Here is an 18,577-nt window from a genome sequence, read left to right as displayed (position 1 = left end):
ACTGGTCCTTTCCCCGCAAGCCATCCTTCATGTTGAGCTCACTTAGGCACAAAGTGAAAAACTTGTTGTTTACCCAAGTCTTTGAAATGTAATCAGCATTCTTTCTGGCGCTGCTACTTCATATATGATGTTGTTAATGTCCTCTTGTTGTACTGCCACTGGGAGAAAAGGCAGGATATATGTACAAGGAAATGAATAAATACATTTTATGACATTTCCTATTCTGCCAGGAGCTTATCTTGCTGTGATTATGGAAACGTGATACTCCAGGAAATGGTGGAGTGCAGTTTGACAGCAATGTTGTTGACTGTCCCAGTTATCAATAGGAGAACTTGCCCCATCTCTCCCACCACCACGGCCGACTGCTGATGGATTAGTGCAGTCTCCATCTAATCTGGTATCCATGTTATAACAGTGGCCAGACAGATATCACTGGCAAAGCATTCTGATAATGACCTCCTTGTGTTTGCTTCCTGCATCTAGTACTAAGATGTGTGCTGCCTCTGCACATGAGTCGTAATAGCTACTAACTATTCTTATGTTATCCTTTGTAGGCCCCAGAAGCTGACACCCGGGAAGACTTGATAAAGAACCATTACATGGCAAGAATAGTGGAGCTTACATCTCAGTTGCAGCTGGCTGACAGCAAGTCTGTACATTTCCACGCAGAGGTGAGTGTGCGAGTGCTTTCCTACTTCAAAAATGCAAACTTCATATTACAGTGAAGGTTCCCTTTTGCACTGGAGGATATGATTAGTGACTTCATTCCACCCATCTGCGGCTGCTGGGCTTTTCGAAGCTTCAGCTTTTACAAGCAGGCAATCCCCTCTTAGTTTTGGAAATACAGTGGTACCTCGGGTTAAGTACTTAATTCGTTCCAGCGGTCTGTTCTTAACCTGAAACTGTTCTTAACCTGAAGCACCACTTTAGCTAATGGGGCCTCCTGCTGCCGCCGCACCGCTGGAGCAAGATTTCTGTTCTCATCCTGAAGCAAAGTTCTTAATCCGAGGTAATATTTTTGGGTTAGCGGAGTCTGTAACCTGAAGCGTATGTCACCTAAAGCGTATGTAACCCAAGGTACCACTGTACTACAGTGAATGAAGATACAGTGGACGCTCGGGTTGCGAACGTGATCCGTGCAGGATGCACGTCCGCAACCTGCAGCGTTCGCAATCTGCAGTGGTGCGTCTGTGCATGCACGGGTTGTGATTTGGCACTTCTGCACATGTGCAAAGCGCGATTTAGCGCTTCTGCGCATGCGTGACCGCTGAAACCCGGAAGTGTTTGGAGAAAACAGTTCAGACATAAATTTGCCATGTGGTCTTGAGGAGCGCTGAGTCCCATATGTAAAATGGGGGAAACAACCTACCTCACCGGGCTGATGTGATGAATGAGTGAAGGGCAGTAAAAAGCCCCCACTGTATGAGTGAAGGTGCTATTGATTTTTAAATAATAATTGTCCACATAAAAGACGGCCTAAATAAACTAACATGGCTTATTTGTGTGTGTTGGCAGTGCCGGGCACTTGCAAAGCGACTCGCTCTGACTGAGAAATCTAAAGAATCCTCACTGGAAGAGGTGAGACAAGCTAGACAGAGCATCACCAGGTTGCAGGTAAGTTTGTTTAACCACATGGCTCTGTCTGTGCATTAGAGTTGTGCACGGCCACCTTGATCTGGGGCCTGAACCAACCTGGAACAACCTAGGACTCACCAGATCTGGGCCTTGAACTGAATCCCTGGAGATTTCACAGTGTTTTATTAGACTTTTAAGACCCTGACTAAATATACGGGAGGATGGCGTGAGAAGGAGACACAGGCACTCTGCCTATGCATCTCCTTCTCCTTCTCCTCCCCCTTACTCTCTGCTTGAATGAAATCCTTTTGACAGTCCTGGATCACTCTGGGTGGACCTGATCCAGTTTGGGCCTGCCTCAACCCACTCCAGCAGAATTGTGGGTTAACCCAAAGCTGCCTGATTCAGAATCCAGGATTCGGCCAAAGCGGTTAGCCCTAGTGTGTACAGCGATACCTTGGTTTTCAGACTTAATCCGTTCCGGATGTCTGTTCCAAAGCGTTCCAGAACCAAGGCACCCTTTCCCATAGAAAGCACTGCAAAATGGATTCATCCATTCCAGGCTTTTAAAAACAACCCCTAAAACAGCAATTCAACACAAATTTTACTAACGAGACCATTGATCCATAAAATGAAAGCAATAAACAATGTACTACAGTCACACAAGCAATTAATCAGTAGCTGAACTGGGTTCCACACCGTCACAAAAACAAAACAAAACAAAAGCCTCAAAAACAAAAACACAAAATAAATAGCAAAAACAGACAGACCATTGCAACACTCAAAACAGAAGAGTGGCACTCAAATCGGAAGTATAACACTCAAAATGGAGCACATTCGGCTTCCAAAAAGGGTTCGCAAACTAGAAGTTCCAAGTTGTTTGAGAACCAATGCATTTGAGAACCAAGGCACCACTGTATATTATGAGAACCTGTGAGCAAATTTACGTGGACCCCGCCTGCCACACCCACACCAAAATGTTGCAGAGTAGTTATTTTCCATGCCCAATAGAATGGTTCCAAGCATTAAAAGAGCCAACTCGGTTAAAGGTCAAGGTGTCCTTTTGGATATGGCAAAAAGATATCTCCTTGGAAGAAACTTCCTAACTAGGTCTGAGTGAACTGGAGAAAACCTCATGCTATTAACTTTTATTTTGCACTATTATTGTATTTATACTTGTTTATTTACAAATGTATTTGTGGAAGTTGTAGGATATAAATAAACCGACGATGTCTATGACCTTTCAGGATGAATTGACGACGACCAAGAGAAGTTATGAGGATCAGTTAAGCATGATGAGCGACCACTTCTGCAGTATGAACGAAACCTTATCCAAACAACGGGAGGAAATAGATACACTAAAGCTGGCTAGTAAGGTAAGTAATCTTGTTGCATGGGCTGCAGGCCAGGTTTCCTGCAAGTTGCTAGTATTTCCTATCCTTTCTTGGTCACTTAGGATAGGACACTTATACACACACACACACATATTCCTGGAGTGTGTGCAGGGGCCATGCCAATCTTGTTTTTGCATTTTTTTGAATAATGTAAATGATGATATTTTTCCTCCTAATCTATTCTTGCACTATGCTGCCTCTTTCCCCCCTCATATGCTATTTTTCTTTTCTTTTCCTTTCCTCACTCCTTGTTTTCTTTTTTCCTAACAAGCAAACGGTCTTGGCTATAAAGTATAATAATATATTTTTAAAAATAATTACTGGGTGTGTCGGATGTTGGCCTATGTCATCTGAAGGATTGCTTCAGTTTCCAAAAGCAACAAATGTGAGATTATATCAGATGGGTTTCTGAATCAATGAAGCCATATATAACAAATGTCTTCTTCTTTTTTTTTTTTTTTAGTTTGAGTTCATAGCTTCTTTCAAGGATGCTTGTCAATTTCTGGTATAATATCACACTAAGAGCTACATGCTGTCTAATTAACTAAATCCCTCTTTAGAGAAGGGCTGAGGAGAGGAGAGCAAAGTGTGAGCTCTTCGTTGGTGGACTAAGAAAAATACTCCTGATTCTCTGTCTATCTCTGCTGTTGCTTAATATCTAGCTGTGTCCGAAGTGGTGTACAGAACATTGAAGGTCCCCTACTCAGAATCAGAAGCCATACGGTTTTTATTAGAAGACAAGACAGTGATTGTGGGGGACAGGTTAAGAAATGATATCTAGGGTAAAGAATAAAAAGAGGATGGATGGTAAAGAAGTTGCTGGACCCTGAGAATTCACATAAGTACCAAGAGGGAAGTAGCTTGGCAAATAGGGGAGGCTGATCAAACCATGCAGTATAGGAGATGGAGAAGTTGAGAACTGGAGCTGGCAGTGGAAGATGGCTGAATGAGGAATGCATAGAAAAAGGGCCTTGATTGAGTATTGCAGTTGTGAGTCACAGCATTTGGGCAGAGGCCACAGTTAGGCAGACTGTACAAGGGCAAATAGGCCAGTTGTCTGGCCTGGTATGGCAGCTTTATATGTTCATGTGGATTTACAGTGGGACACAAATAGGGAAATGTTCACACAATCCCGTTAGTGGGAATGTGAATTGTTCTGCCCGCTTTTTGTCTTTCCCCCTCCTTCATTTAGATTCTGACAACCAGTTTTCCTACCATGTAGTGACTTTTTGCAGCAAGATACACAAACAACTGGAACTAAGTGCAGAATGAGATGGCACAGCCCAATATGGATTTTGCTGGTTTTGAGTTTACCCTTCTGCAGACAGAGTGCCATAGGGACATAGGAAGCTGCCTTATATTGAGTCAGGCCTTTGGTCCATCTCGCTCTGACTTGGCAGAGGTTCTCCAGGATTTCAAAACAAAAAAAATTCCTTCCAGTAGCACCTTAAAGACCAACTAAGTTAGTTCTTGGTATGAGCTTTCGTGTGCATGCACACTTCTTCAGATACCATATCTGAAGAAGTGTGCATGCACACGAAAGCTCATACCAAGAACTAACTTAGTTGGTCTTTAAGGTGCTACTGGAAGGAATTTTTTTTGTTTTGACTATGGCAGACCAACACGGCTACCTATCTGTATCCAGGATTTCAGGCAGGGTTCTCTCCTGGCCCTACCTGGGGGTGTTGGGCATTGGACTTAGGGCCTTCTGCTTGCCCAGCAGATGCTCTGCTGCTGAGCTATGGCCCTTCCTATGGCCTTTTGATATAGAAGTCACATGTTGATACTTCGCAGCACAGCCTTGGGGCATGTGCACTTTCCTCACCCAGCCTATGTGCCATATTAGGAAGGAGCAGTTTAGTATTAGTAGTAGTTTGTACAGGCTATGTAAAGTATAGTGTTTTTGCACATGCATGCACTAACAGTATTTCTGCTTGATGCTTCTGTTTAGTATCAGCACTGTTCTGGATGCCACTTAGAATGCAGCAGTGATATGCTAGTGGAGGAGACTTAGTCAGAGACTGCCCTCTCAGTCCCCAAAGGTGAATGGAAAAGATGAGAGTTTGGTTTTGGGGTTGTTGTTTTTAATGTTTTAAAAACACATTTATAGGCTGCTCTTTTCCAAGTACTTGATATAGAATTGCCAGACGTTATGGCAATAGGATGGGAACTGATGCTAGAGGGTATGGAACAGGTCAGGAGAAGCTTTCCAGATGAAGTAAATCTGGAAGAAGCAAGAGAAATGGCTTAATGGATGGGAGGCTGTTCTAGCCCACACAAGCTCTGACTCCTCCTGAAAAGCTGAAGCCTTGTTGATGACGGGCAGGAAGCTTGTTGCGTAGAGCAATCAATTCATGAGTCATGAGTTTTCACATGGAGTGGAGGGGGAGAGAGACAGGCTGTTGTTAAAAGACCTTGCCCTTGGCTAGCACACCCGGTTGGAGAGCGCTCAGAAACAAATTGCAGGCTGATCAGTGGGGAATCAGATTCCTGGGGGAAGAAGCAATGGGTGAGCCTATGCAGGAAAAGTTTGAGCCCCATACATAGAAACAAGATACAGGAGCATGCCTTAATATTGCCTACACAGACTGGCAGCAGCTCTCCAGGGTTTTAGGCAGGATCTCTCTCAGGCCTAGCTAGAGATACTGGGGATTGAACCTGGGACCTTCTGCAAGCAAAACACATGCTGTGCTACTGAGCTACAGCCCTTCCCTTGGGGAACACCAACAGAGGTCCCCTCCCCACAAATCTCCGTGATTGGGCTGGGATATAAGGGATCCCCTGGACCCAAGTAGTGAAGCACCTTGTAAATGAATACAAAAATCTGGGACCTGGCCTGATAACAGATGGCCAGCGAGTGCCTATTTTTATTTATGCATTACCTACATGGTAGAATGGGATGCGGGTGGCGCTGAGGTCTAAACCACAGAGCCTAGGGCTTGCCGATCGGAAGGTCGGTGGTTCAAATCCCCACGACGGGGTGAGCTCCCGTTGCTCGGTCCCTGCTCCTGCCAACCTAGCAGTTCGGAAGCACATCAAAGTGCAAGTAGATAAATAGGTACTGCTCTGGCGGGAAGATAAACGGCATTTCCGTGCACTGCTCTGGTTTCGCCAGAAGTGGCTTAGTCATGCTGGCCACATGACCCGGAAGCTGTACGCTGGCTCCCTCGGCCAGTGAAGCGAGATGAGCGCCTCAACCCCAGAGTCGCCCGCGACTGGACCTAATGGTTAAGGGGTCCCTTTACCTTTTTACATGGTAGAATAATCACTTTCCAGCTTCAATCCCCTCCTCGAACATCGCTTCTGTTCCATGAAATCTTTGTCTTTACCCCTGTAATGCCCCCACCCCAAAACTGAAATGCAGCCAAAGTACTGTAAACTAAGGGCAGACAGAAAGGAGAGCAGAGAATCAACTGGTGATCTCTGGGCATTTGCAGTAGATCGGAAAGAGTTTCTTGACTACAAGAAAGCTTTCTATATTAGTTTCCCTTCTCTGATCTGTAGCAACTCACATTTCCTTATGCATGTGTTTGTTATCATCCCGGTTTATGGCTCATGGCATACAGGACGTGATTGGCTTTGCCCCCTGAACCAACATATTTTACCTTTCTGCAACCCCTATGTTTACCATTTTTCACTTGACTACTATTGAAGGACCCTAGGGTTGTATTACGTGTAGTGTTAAAACAGATCATTCCATCAGTGCAGGTACCCTTGATTGTCTTATCCTGCATGAGGCTCAGTTAGAAGCCTTTTCTTCTTGTTAAAACTGACATTTTCCCCCCATAAAGAGATAAGATTCTGTTTTACTAGAATTTCACCAATGTGTGTACAAAGCACAATGTACAATGTGTACAATCTACAAAGCAGGAGTCCATACTAAGGGTCTCTAAAATACTAATGTCCAACTTATCTGTGATGCATGATCCTTTTTGTAAACCACTTTGATATTTTTAAAAATCAAATGGTATATTAAATAGAAGTATGAATGAATGAATGCACTGCAGGCAGGTGCTGTTGGATCAGGCCAGGGAATTATTTGCAGGAACCCCAGTGACCCACAAGCATTAGGCAGTCTCCTAGAAATAAGTATTTTGAAATTCTTGAAAAATATAATAAATGGAATGGCCCCTTCTCTTCTACATTCCAGCAGAGGATTCTGGTTGGTGGAAGGGTATGTGTGACAGTTTGTAATATTCCCTCTCCCCCCCCCCCCGTTCCCAATCCCTTTGTAGTACCTTCTTTGACAGTTTCAGAGCGTTCCCCAACTTTTGGGTGGAGCAAAACATGGAGTTTCAGGGGCAGAGTAAAATTCTGCTGCTCACGGGATGCTCCCTTCGTTGAAAGAGAACTCAGGATCTAAGTCTCTAGTGTGGGGCATTGGCATTTTAGTTGTTATTTTGAGGGACATATTTACGATAATGTGATCCACCTTCAGTCCTAGGGATATCTGTTGTTTTTTTACAGATCAAGTAATAGAAAAATGGGAAAGATCTCTGCTGTCAGTAAGACTACTAGGCCGAAGTGTGGCAGATGGACAAATTGCCTGACCGCAACAGGCAGCATCCTATGTTCTGCTGATCTTCTGTGTTCTCTTTTTGATCTAGGGAAATTCCAAGAAGAACAAAAGTCGATAGTATTGGTTGTCCAACTGACCTTTGGATGTTGCTGATGCACAGAAACACAGATGCCGAAACTGATGTTCAGCTGGCAAAATGCCTCTTGGACTGGACATTACCAGTGTTTGATTTGGTGTTGCATTTGGATTTGAGACAGCACCAGATTTGGTTGCCAGTGTAATGCAAACTGGACTTGGCGTGTTCAGTAGAGCAGATGGGGGAAAATAGGCACTCCATGGATAACTTGCATAGGAATGAACCATAACTTTTTACCATACCACTTTGTAACTGCTTTTAGTTTCCTTGTACAAACTTCCCAGATTTTGTATATTTGAGTGCATCTTGAGATGAACAAATCTGACACCAGTGTGGTACTTGTCTCTTTCTGCCTAAGAGGTTGTCATTCCTACCCGTCCATTCCTTTCTGTGAATTAAAAAAAGAAGCCCAGAGCTATCAGTGTTTTTCAGTGATGTCCACCTGTGCAGTTATTGTAAAAAACAACAACATACTACTGATTCCGGTCTTCTCTTCTAGACTAGCTTAGATTGCCTTAGAGAGGCAGTCTCAGTACATTTATATTGAAGCATTAAATGCGGCTGTGACTATTCATATTAACTGTAATGAACTATTAAAAGTGTACAGTAGTGGTCCTTTTTTTTTTTAATCAAGTGCAGAAAGTGGGCCAAAGAAGGTGTTCTTGAATCGTGCTGAAGGGTGATATTTTGTCTGTTTCTGTTTGTTACTATTCTCATAAGCCGGTGATAGAGAATTGACTGCCTACCTGGAGGAAGATGTGAGAATAACAAACAGTGCTGACAAGTGGCTTCTTGCGAAGACCTTTCATTTCAATAGGAGTGGGACAGTACGCATGATGGGCCATCACTATTTCTGTTTCAAACGCAGCTTGTTGCATTGAAGCAGGCTAAGAAATCACTGAATCAGCAAAGCTGTGCAGAGAGGGGCTGGTTCAAATACTGATGTAAACCTTCACATGGGTGTGTGGTGCTGTTCTTTTGGAGCCTGCCTGCCTTCCCCATCTGCAACCACATAGTAACTTGCCCATTTTTAAAAGTTCCTTTTTCCTCTTGAAGGCTGGGGTGGAGATTCTTTTGCACGCTCACCCGAGTTTCACATGACAACTTCCATGTGGCAACATAGGCTCTTAATTCCTGAAATGCAGCAGTGCCTTGCTGCTTGAAGCTTACCTTGGCACTTTCAAAGTCTGAGCCAGTCCCTTGCTGAAGATTGTTCTGTGGCATTTTGGAATCGCCCAAATGACGTCTTGGTGTTCTAAAAATTTATTCCCGTTCCAAGTTTTCTTCCTTGGGAAGATTTTTGACACTAACCTGAGTTCTTTTCAACACAGTATTCCATGGGAATTCCTCGCCATTCACAAGAAACTCTACTACTGAATATTTCACAATGAACTACTTCTGTAGCTCCGTAAGAGATAGTAGCTGTCCTATGTTCAAGGGTTACTTCATTGTATCAACCATGTCAATGTGTATTACGAGCATAGAATAAATATACTGCCATGTTAAAACTTTCGCTGTCAGACTTTTATGTTTGTGTGTTCCTGCGTTAGATGTGGTTTTGAGCAAAACTGCCCTTGGAAGTGTCCGTGTGTCCTGACTTTTAATGGTTTTTAAGATTTATAGCTGCAGTGTTTAAGATAATACTGTATGACTAAGCAATTACTGCACTCAATGGTTAATTTTAAACCACTGCTTTTAAAGGCAGAATCCAGTCTCAAACCACGCAAAAGCATAAAGGTGTTGCATGTGAGAAAATTAATTAGATTTATTTGATTTCAAAAGTGATTGAAAATACAAGCTACTGTAAGGTAATGATAGTTTTACAACTGACACTCCAATTTGTGTAACTGTTCATATTACATTTCTAATTCCTCCTCATCTCATCTCTGCTCAGAGATCAAGATCGGACAGAGCTAAAAGAAAACATTGATAGAGAATTCATGAAGTGTGCATTATGTATGGATTTATTTAGTTCTGGATATATGCTGATCTATGTTAGAAAAGGAAGTGGTAGGCTCTTTGTAGAATTGGAATATTTCCAGGGTCAGCTGGTGGTTTTTGAAGGGGGACAGACCAGATGTCTCCAGCAGCTTCATCTCTGGCAGATCCTCTATCTCTCCTTGTCCATCACTCTCCAGGTGGCACTTGTAAAATGTATGGACCATTTGGGCAGCATGATGTTAAGTCATCATCAGAATCTGCAATGTTGGGACCTCTTTCATTTCCTGTCACATACCTGTTTTCCCCAATTTCCAGTTCAGCTTTTGTTCTGAGTTATGGTGTCCAAGGGACATGGGTGGCGCTGTAGGTTAAACCACTGAGCCTAGGACTTGCAAATCAGAAGGTTGGCGGTTCGAATCCCCGTGACGGGGTGAGCTCCCGTTGCTCGGTTCCTGCTCCTGCCAACCTAGCAGTTCGAAAGCACGGCAAAGTGCAAGTAGATAAATAGGTACCGCTCCAGCGGGATGGTAAACGGCGTTTCCGTGTGCTGCTCTAAGCGGCTTAGTCATGCTGGCCACATGACCTGGAAGCTGTACGCCAGCTCCCTTGGCCAATAAAGCGAGATGAGTGCCGCAACCCCAGAGTCGGTCATGACTGGACCTAATGGTCAGGGGTCCCTTTACCTTTACCTATGGTGTCCAAACCCTGAAACACAGCTTTTTATATAGCAAAGTGCTGCAGTTGGCTGCAAAAATTTGCAAAATTCCATGCAGGTATAGGTTTCTTTTTTTCCTTTTTTTAGAGGCACACACTTACAGGGCACCGCCTCCTGTCCCTGCCTTGGCTGAAAAGTGATACACAAATGCATTGGATAAGTAAGGAGTGCTAGGTTATTTTTTGCTGGATTTCTTCTTTGTCTAGCCAGAGCTATCAAGTTGATAAGGAATGAATAAAGTCATGCAATCTTAACAAACAGCAGCAATGAAGCAACAGTTCTAATAAGAGCCCATCTCATGTTTGCAGCACACAAGCAAGCCGTTCTACATCTTCTGCTGTTGCATGCCCTTGTTTACACGCACACATTCTCTTACATGGGCACACCAAAAGCACTTGCATATATTTGTGTTTATGCAAATAGATGCACAGTGGGCAGTAGCGTAAAGGAGACCTGCATGAAATGAGGATGAAGGTTTCAGGTCACTTGCCCCTCTTGGTGAAAGGACTAAAGGCCTTTAAAGTGAAAGGAAGATTCAAGGAAAGGGGTATTCCCCCTTGTTGTCATGGTCCTGCAGCCTCTGTTTTACAACTTCCTTATGCCAGGTTGTGGGGGTTTTTTTCCAGCCGGAGAGCTGCATTCCTTTCAAGGGAAAATGTGCAGGGGCCACACACCAGTAGTCAATGTGGCCAGAAGCAGAAGTAGCCACTAAGAAGTGCTAGGTGGAAGAAAATAGGGGTGGGTGGGTGTAAAAGAAGGTCTTGGTGCTCATTGGAGAATGCTGCCCGTCAGTGCAGATTATACAAAACTAGATGGACCAATTGCCTGACTTGAGATGTCCCTTGTTTTAGTTTCTAACTTTTTAAAGCTGCAACATACGTGGATACACACTTTTCTTGCTTATTCATTATTGAAAGCACTTTGTGATTCTTGAGATTAACTGATCAGAAACAGAGTAATTGTGCTTGAACTTTAGCTTGAGGTCATGATAAATACTGTGTGTGAAAGATGGAAATTAGGATGGAATTGTACAGAGGGCAATTAACTGGCCATGAGCCTTGTCAGTGTGCACATTTTCTACCATTCTCTCTCACACACATGTATTGATGTATACTGACCATTGTTGGTACAATCCAATGTGTCTGATGTTGTTTAGCAATTCTGGAATTATTTAAGCCACCACATATGGATTTTAAACAACTTTAATGCTACTTAGATTAAAGACCTAAGCTTGCTGGAATGACCCCTTTTCCCCTTCTTGTGTACTGTACTGGGAGAAAATCTGAGCCCTAAATTGTTTCTTAATCCATTTACTTTAACATTAGTGTTTCTTCTTACTCTGTTGTGAAACTGCTGTTGTCAAACTGGCTGCCCTGCAACTGCTCAGAACTGTTTGTGCTCCTCTTATCTGGGCCAGTAGAGGCAAAGTGGCTGAGAATTCTTCAGCTATGTGCTTGGAATGTTATTCAAAATCTGTTGTTTGTCTAGAAAATAGCTTGGAATTGAGAAGTAAGAAATGGGTGCTTGCAGAATGGCTTGTGCTTGCTGATTTTATTGTGAAAAGATTATGGCCAGGTGAGAAAAATTAGGTCTGCAAGTCTTAAGGGTAGATTAATCAACAAAACCATCAGTTGATGAATCATTAAGATGTACACTAAATGATGAAAACCTAAAGACATATTTCAGGACTGGCTCCACTACTGGGCAGGCGGCCACCTCAGGTGACAAAGCTGAGGACAGAGGGCAGGGCAGGCAGGGAGTAGCAGCCACACAGCCTACCCTGTGTCCCCTTACGTTAGCCAGCTGCCCTCCTGTACAGTGGACGAAGATGTCTCATTGCAACTATTGATACAAGATTCAACTGCCAGTCTCATCAGTTTCTGTATTTTGAACTGGGTGGGGTGTGGAGGCATCTTCTCTCTCACCTCAGATAGGAAAAAATCTTTGTCTACGCCCAAGTACATAAGAACATTTCATCTTCTCAAAGGGGCAATAATATAGACCTCTCTTATGTATTCTTTATTTTAATATGATTTATTAAGAATTTAAAGAATGTGTGTGTGTGTGTGTGTGTGTGAGAGAGAGAGAGAGAGAGAGAGAGAGAGAGAGAGAGAGAGAATATATAAGAGTCCTACTGAATCAGGCCAGTGGCCCATCATAGTTCAGGATCCTGTTTTCACAGTGAACAACCAGATTCCCTTGAGAAGAAGCCTGCAAGCAGGTCCTGAGTGGAACAGCCCTTATGCTTACAATCAAGTTTCTGCTATGCCCACTATGTCTCTGCACTAAGGCCAGGCACTCCAGCTTCCCCAGCTTGGCTTAGATGCATCTACCACAGTGGTCAGCAAACATTTTCAGCAGGGGGCCGGTCCACTGTCCCTCAGGCCTTGTGGGGGGCCGGACTATATTTTGAAAAGAAAAATGAATTCCCATGCCCAACAAATAACCCAGAGATTCGTTTTAAGTAAAAGGGCACATTCTACTAATGTAAAAACACGCTGATTCCCAGTTCCTATATCTGACAGAAAAGAGCTCATGAAGAGGAACCTGCAGGAGCACTCTGGGTATAAAAGTGATGAAAAGGATCCTTTACGTCAGTACATTAGTACCAATATCTTGAACATAGACCAAGGTCTAAGTAGTCAATCAGTGAATGGTTTTAATGGATCTAATTGTTCAAGTTATTGATCTAGATCCATTAACTGATTTATTATTTGCATAAATCAATATAATTTACCTAATTGTTCATCTTATGGTGAACTTGTAGACTCCTGGGCTTTCACTTGTAGAGCCAGCATCCTTGGATTCAAACACCTACATTACATTGTGTGTGTGTGAGAGAGAGAGTGTCCTTGGGCTTTCTTCTGTCTTGCGTTGTCCACTCAATCTTTGGCTGTTTCTCAGGACTCAGAAATTATGGGATATCATGTGGCTTAACTTTTGTTCTCAAGATAATCCAGGCAGTTTTGTAGAGACCACAAAGGCATTTTCAGCATTTTCATTTCAGTGAAGCAGCATTCCATATCTCTGTGTGTGGGAAGCGCACATTCTTGAATCTTGAAGCATTTTGTGCAGAGTTGAGGATTTGTGTCTAAATGTCATTGCAATTCCTGCTCTTGTGAAAGCAGGGCCAGTTGAGTGGGGGGGGGCGGGCGTGATATATGTATACTGCACAATTCTCTGAGGCATAAGAAGCTTCATGTGAAAACTCAAATTAGAAAAATGCAGCCTCAGTATTATCTTTTCCCAGCAGGGTTTATTGACCCTATGTACAGTCCATTCACTTTGCTGGTTTAGAAGAGAAGCTTGTTCAGCAGTCACTAGGTTCCCTAAGCCCACAAATACTTTGACTACCAGACATATTGACAGTACACTCAGCTCAGCTGGAACTCTGTATATGCTCTGGAACTCTGTGTTTGTTTTGGCTTGGCTCTGACCAAAAGAGCATGGTGTCACTGCAGTGGAATTGGAGGAAACAGCACTGCTTTAAATGGAATCTCCTGCAGCAGTTGCCCACAATGGAGGTACGAGCCTCATTAGTCCCTGGAACCAGTACCATACTGAATGTATACGTATACCTCCATTCAGCTATTAATTAACTCTGAGAAAGAAAAGTTCTTTTGCAGTTAATTAATAGCTGAATAGAGGTATATGTATGCATTCATCCCTAGCTAACAGGACCAGTGGTCAGGGATAATGGGAATTGTAGTCCCAAGACAACTGGAGGGCCAAGTGAAGTAATATCTTCACTTTTCCACACAAGGGTTACCTCAGTCACCTGGTTGTGAGCTTTTATTGATTAGAGATCCCTTGTACCCTCCCTGATACACCACAGCAAGAAAGTTGCACTGCAATACCTGGTGACAGCTCACTACCTGTGTCTTTTGTATTATTATTAATAATTTGATGTATTACCCAGCTTTCACCATAAGATCCCAGGGGGTGGGACATAGCAATTTAAAACACAACATTAAAATCAGTGTAACACAAATAGTTGTCACTTCTGTCTACTTCTATCTTTAATGAGCTCACCCTTTTTGTTAGAGCTAACACTAGTGCTCTGGCCTATCTAGATCTCTTAAGCTTGCCTCTCAACCATGTATGCTGTTTTCTTTGGATTACTCAGGATCCTTGTGGGAATAACAAGCCAGTGGTATCTCAGCATGAAAGCTTTTTCTGTTTTCTTAACTTTATTATGAGGTTTTGAAGGAACCCAGTAGGCAGGTTGGACAGGCATGACAGCCAACAAACTGACCTCATCTGTATCTGTTGAGGGCATCCTTTCAGGGAGCAGAGAAAATTTCGTGCTTATTTTATCTAATTCAGACTTTCCCTACTATTCCCATCATCCCTGACCACTGGTCCTGCTAGCTAGGGATGATGGGAATTGTAGCCCCAAAACAGCTGGAGACCCAAGTTTGGGAAACCCTGATCTAGTTGTTAAACTGCTGTAATTTGCAGTTTAAATTGCTGTCAGAAACTCTGAATTCAGTCACAACTGTGCACTCACAAATCATGGTAAAACTCAGGAGACTACTACTCTTTATTATCTCTTTCAAGGAGGGTAATTATTTGCATATCACGTCTCCTTCATATTTCTCTCTTTCCCATTTCTGTAGTATAATTGTCCCTAAATTCTTGTGTACGTACAGTATAGACACATTGGTAGTGTTAGCATACACACATGAAGTTGTCTTACTTCTGAGATAACAGTAGTTATTTATGCTGACATCAATGGCGTGAGCATCAGTTTCTCTATTAGCCTCTGAAAGAATGTAATGTTGAACCAGATGCTGTAAGTGTCTCATAGAAGCTTTAGGGTGAGTAAATTAAATAACCCCTCCCTCAGTGCTGCTTCCCGTATAAAATCAAATAGAACTTATTTGCAGGTGGTAAAGTTAGGAGGTGGTGGGATTCATTGAATATTCTTTGGAGAGGGCATTGGTGGGGTTGGAATTCTCCAACATTTTTGAGATAGTCAAAATAGAAAAGAAAATTTATATGAAACTTCTTTTATGATAAATCTTGGTTCAGTTAATACTGAATGGAACTGTTAGATCATACTGGTGGCGGGAGGAAGCAGCAGGCGAAGAGGAGGGAGATTGGAAGGAGCAGGAGTCAAGTCTATTACTTTCTTCCGCAATATTAAAGTAATATTAAACAATCTGCACCAATTTACTCAGTGGCAGATATAGACTCCCCCCCCTTCCAAATATTCTCTGAGCCAGTGCATAGGCAGTGAAAAGCTATGTTTGTGACCTCTGTTGCTGTTTACTCTGGGGAAATAAGTGGGGAAGAGACCTTTGTACATACTTTGACTCCTGCAGCAGTGAATCAGTGGCAGGATCTTCCAGTAGTTTTCCAGTTCAAAATACGTTGATTCAAAATGCTGATTAGTGTGTCCCTATCAAGAAAGGGTACAGCTTAGTTATCCTTTATGGTACAGCCACTGTCACATTTGCCCTCCTTAAGCATAGATAGCTTGAAAAACAGTGTGAGCATTTGTATGTGGGAGGGTGGTAGTGGAACACTGGAGAGGGGAAAAAAGAGTTGCATTCAGGGGCTTAATAAGAACAGAGCTGCACTTTTGCCCCAAAGACATGCGTAAATCTGCAAAGCCGTAAGTGATTTGATGCTTCAGCGCTTTAATGTAAACTGGAGAAAGGACAGGAAATGAAACAAGATTATGTTGTAATGGCAGATTAATGGCCCTGCAGGTTTTAAATTCAGCAGCCCCATTCTCTGCTTGTTTTAAGTTTCAGAACAAGGAGTAATTGTTTGAAAGAATCTCTGCAATGGGTGAGGGTGGGAGGTGGCACATAAGAGAACTCCATTATTATCTTGTACCTATGAAAGACTTGACCTTTGAGGGCAATGCTAAACAGCAGTGGGAGGAAAAAATAGATTCGTTGCACAAATCCTCACTGCTTTCTAAGCGCTATCAAACCTTGCTTGCTAGGCCAGCTGCAGGAATTTTGCTGCCTGAGGTGACGGACAAGAGGGAATCATAGAATCATAGAGTTGGAAGAGACCACAAGGGCCATCGAGCCCAACCCCCTGCCAAGCAGGAAACAATTGGGAGTCCCCTCCCAATTGCATGTACCAAAAGCAGCCAGACTGACCTTACTTCAACAATGGCAACAGGACTGTATCCTCCACATCTGAGGGCAGCAGGTTAGCTTAGCGGGTGCAGGGCAAGCTATGCATTGTACACACAGCCCTATCCTCCCAACAATGTGCTGTCACTCCCCTGCCTCCATTTCGATCTCTGTATGGGACAGCTCCATATTCTTGCATTGCAGGGGGTTGGACTAGATGATCCACAGGATCCCTTCCAACTCTAGAATTCTAAGATCTGCTGCCTGAAACAGCCAACTCACCCTACCTAACAGTAGGGCCAGTCCCGCAGCATCAATGGTCAAAGAGCTTTGCAAGCATGGAGCTGTTTCTTTATGGCTCCTTGTGGTAACGCTTGTTCATTTCTTGTGAAGCAACATAATTCAGCTGGTCAGATACGATTTAAAGTTGCTAATACAGCAGAATAAATTAGCTGTAAATCTGTTCAGCTTTAATAAATGAAAACCTGGGCTGCAATCCTGTGCCTACTTACAAGGGAATGTGGCCCACTGAACTAGATAGTTCTCATTTCTAACCAAACCTGTGCATGCCTGCAAAAGGATTTGAATCTTGAAGGGAATGGAAAGGGAGCCAGTATAAAGATGCATTTATTTTTTGCTTAGGAAATAGTCCAGCTGATTGTGTGTGTGACGTGCCACATGAGGAAGACTAATCCACCCTGAGGAAGTGGAACTGGGTCACTGAATTTTGCTCATAGGCTCCTTGGCCCTCTTGTGTAATTTGGGTTCCCTCTGACCCTGCTGTTTACAACCTGCCCCCAACAGATTGTAACCTATGCAGACTCATGCCATGGTAGATTTGTTAAACCTTTGAGGCAGGGGTCAGCAACCTTTTTCAGCCATGGGCCGGTCCACTGTCCCTCAGACCATGTGGTGGGCCGGACTATATGTTGGGGGGGGGGATGAATGAATTCCTATGCCCCACAAACAAATAACCCAGAGATGCATTTTAAATACAGTAAAAGTACACATTCTACTCATGTAAAAACATGCTGATTCCCAGACTGTCCGCGGGCCGGATTGAGAAGGCGATTGGGCTGCATCCGGCCCACAGGCCTTAGGTTGCCTACCCCTGCTTTAAGGCACCACAGAAGTTTCCCTTCTTCAGCATTTGAATCTCAGTGCCTGGGAATAACCCCATTGACCACCGTGTAATGACAGGCAGGAATTCAATTGATCAGGAACTTCACAAGGAGGGAGGAAAGCAGCAAGTCTTCACAGGAACACAGGAAGTTGCTTTGTACCGATCTGACCCATTGGCCCATCTAGTTTGGTATGGTCTACACTGACCGGCAGCAGCTCTCCAGAGTTTCATGCAGGGGCCGCTCCCAGCCCTACCTGCAGTTGCCAGGGGTTGAAACTGGGACCTTCTGCATGGATGGGTCTACAGGTGGGATGCCACACCTGAATGTTTCTCCCACATCAAATGTCAAAGGAACAAAGTGCGGAATAAAGGTTGTTGCAGGAATTTATGTATAGGTTGGGGGCGGGGTTGCCCCTCCAGCAGATATCATGCACATGCAGCCCACTACCAAAACCAGCACAATCACTTTTGTGACTTTTGTGATTTGTCCCCACAAAACACTTAATCACAGTTTCTTCCTGTCTATTCAAAGGGCCTTTGCTGCACAATACCAAATGTAACAATTCACTGATAAATGTATCTATGTACTGGCTCACTGGGAAATCTTTAGCTCACTGGGAAAACTTCAGAAATTCATATAGACATGTGAGCTCAGCTACTCAGCAGCCCCTCTGCCTGAATGATAATTCCTGGCATCCTGATACCTGAGTGCCAGACAGGTAGCCATTCCAGAAATAACAAATCCAGATGAAGACAAAAGGGTGTGATTAACTTGGCTGGGAAACAGGGAAATGTAAATATGTTTTTTGTTGTTTTTTGTTACACTTGCTGGGTGTTTGGTGGAGGGCAAGGAGAACCATGGGGCAGGGTCCAGGATGCTCAGATTACTGCCACAATACCTCCCCTTTCATGATGTAACCGTGATGTATTAGTGATGGAGATGGGGATTAGGGATGCGGGTGGACCTGTGGGTTAAACCACAGAGCCTAGGACTTGCCGATCAGAAGGTCGGCGGTTCGAATCCCCACGACAGGGTGAGCTCCCATTGTTCAGTCCCAGCTCCTGCCAACCTAGCA

The 18,577-nt window shown here is 43.6% G+C and overlaps 1 protein-coding gene and 2 long non-coding RNA genes across 4 annotated transcripts in view; 1 reads left to right on the top strand and 2 right to left on the bottom strand.

The window, feature by feature from the left end:
* Positions 1-9,132, top strand: part of PPP1R21 (protein phosphatase 1 regulatory subunit 21) — a 42,904-nt gene extending 33,772 nt beyond the window's left edge. For both annotated transcript variants that reach the window (XM_081903936.1, XM_081903935.1), the window contains exons 19-22: positions 555-671; positions 1,516-1,614; positions 2,823-2,951; positions 7,577-9,132. In XM_081903936.1, coding sequence (XP_081760062.1) covers positions 555-671; positions 1,516-1,614; positions 2,823-2,951; positions 7,577-7,606 — 375 coding nt within the window. In that variant the 3' untranslated portion in view covers positions 7,607-9,132. The remainder of the gene's footprint in view (positions 1-554; positions 672-1,515; positions 1,615-2,822; positions 2,952-7,576) is intronic.
* Positions 9,133-9,287: 155 nt separating this feature from the next.
* On the bottom strand, positions 9,288-17,295 carry LOC309366036. The gene is made up of 3 exons (XR_014166427.1): positions 16,403-17,295; positions 15,594-15,684; positions 9,288-9,822 (listed from the first exon to the last, which is right to left on the bottom strand). It is a non-coding gene; the product is annotated as an uncharacterized lncRNA (long non-coding RNA).
* LOC309366122 lies at positions 13,517-15,574 on the bottom strand. Its single transcript, XR_014166527.1, has 2 exons — positions 14,965-15,574; positions 13,517-13,735 (listed from the first exon to the last, which is right to left on the bottom strand). It is a non-coding gene; the product is annotated as an uncharacterized lncRNA (long non-coding RNA).
* Positions 17,296-18,577: the final 1,282 nt, after the last annotated feature.

Source organism: Podarcis melisellensis (genome assembly GCF_964234715.1).
Source record: "Podarcis melisellensis genome assembly, chromosome: 3".
Classification (NCBI taxonomy): domain Eukaryota; kingdom Metazoa; phylum Chordata; class Lepidosauria; order Squamata; family Lacertidae; genus Podarcis; species Podarcis melisellensis.
This window is presented reverse-complemented; position numbering and strand designations above follow the sequence as displayed.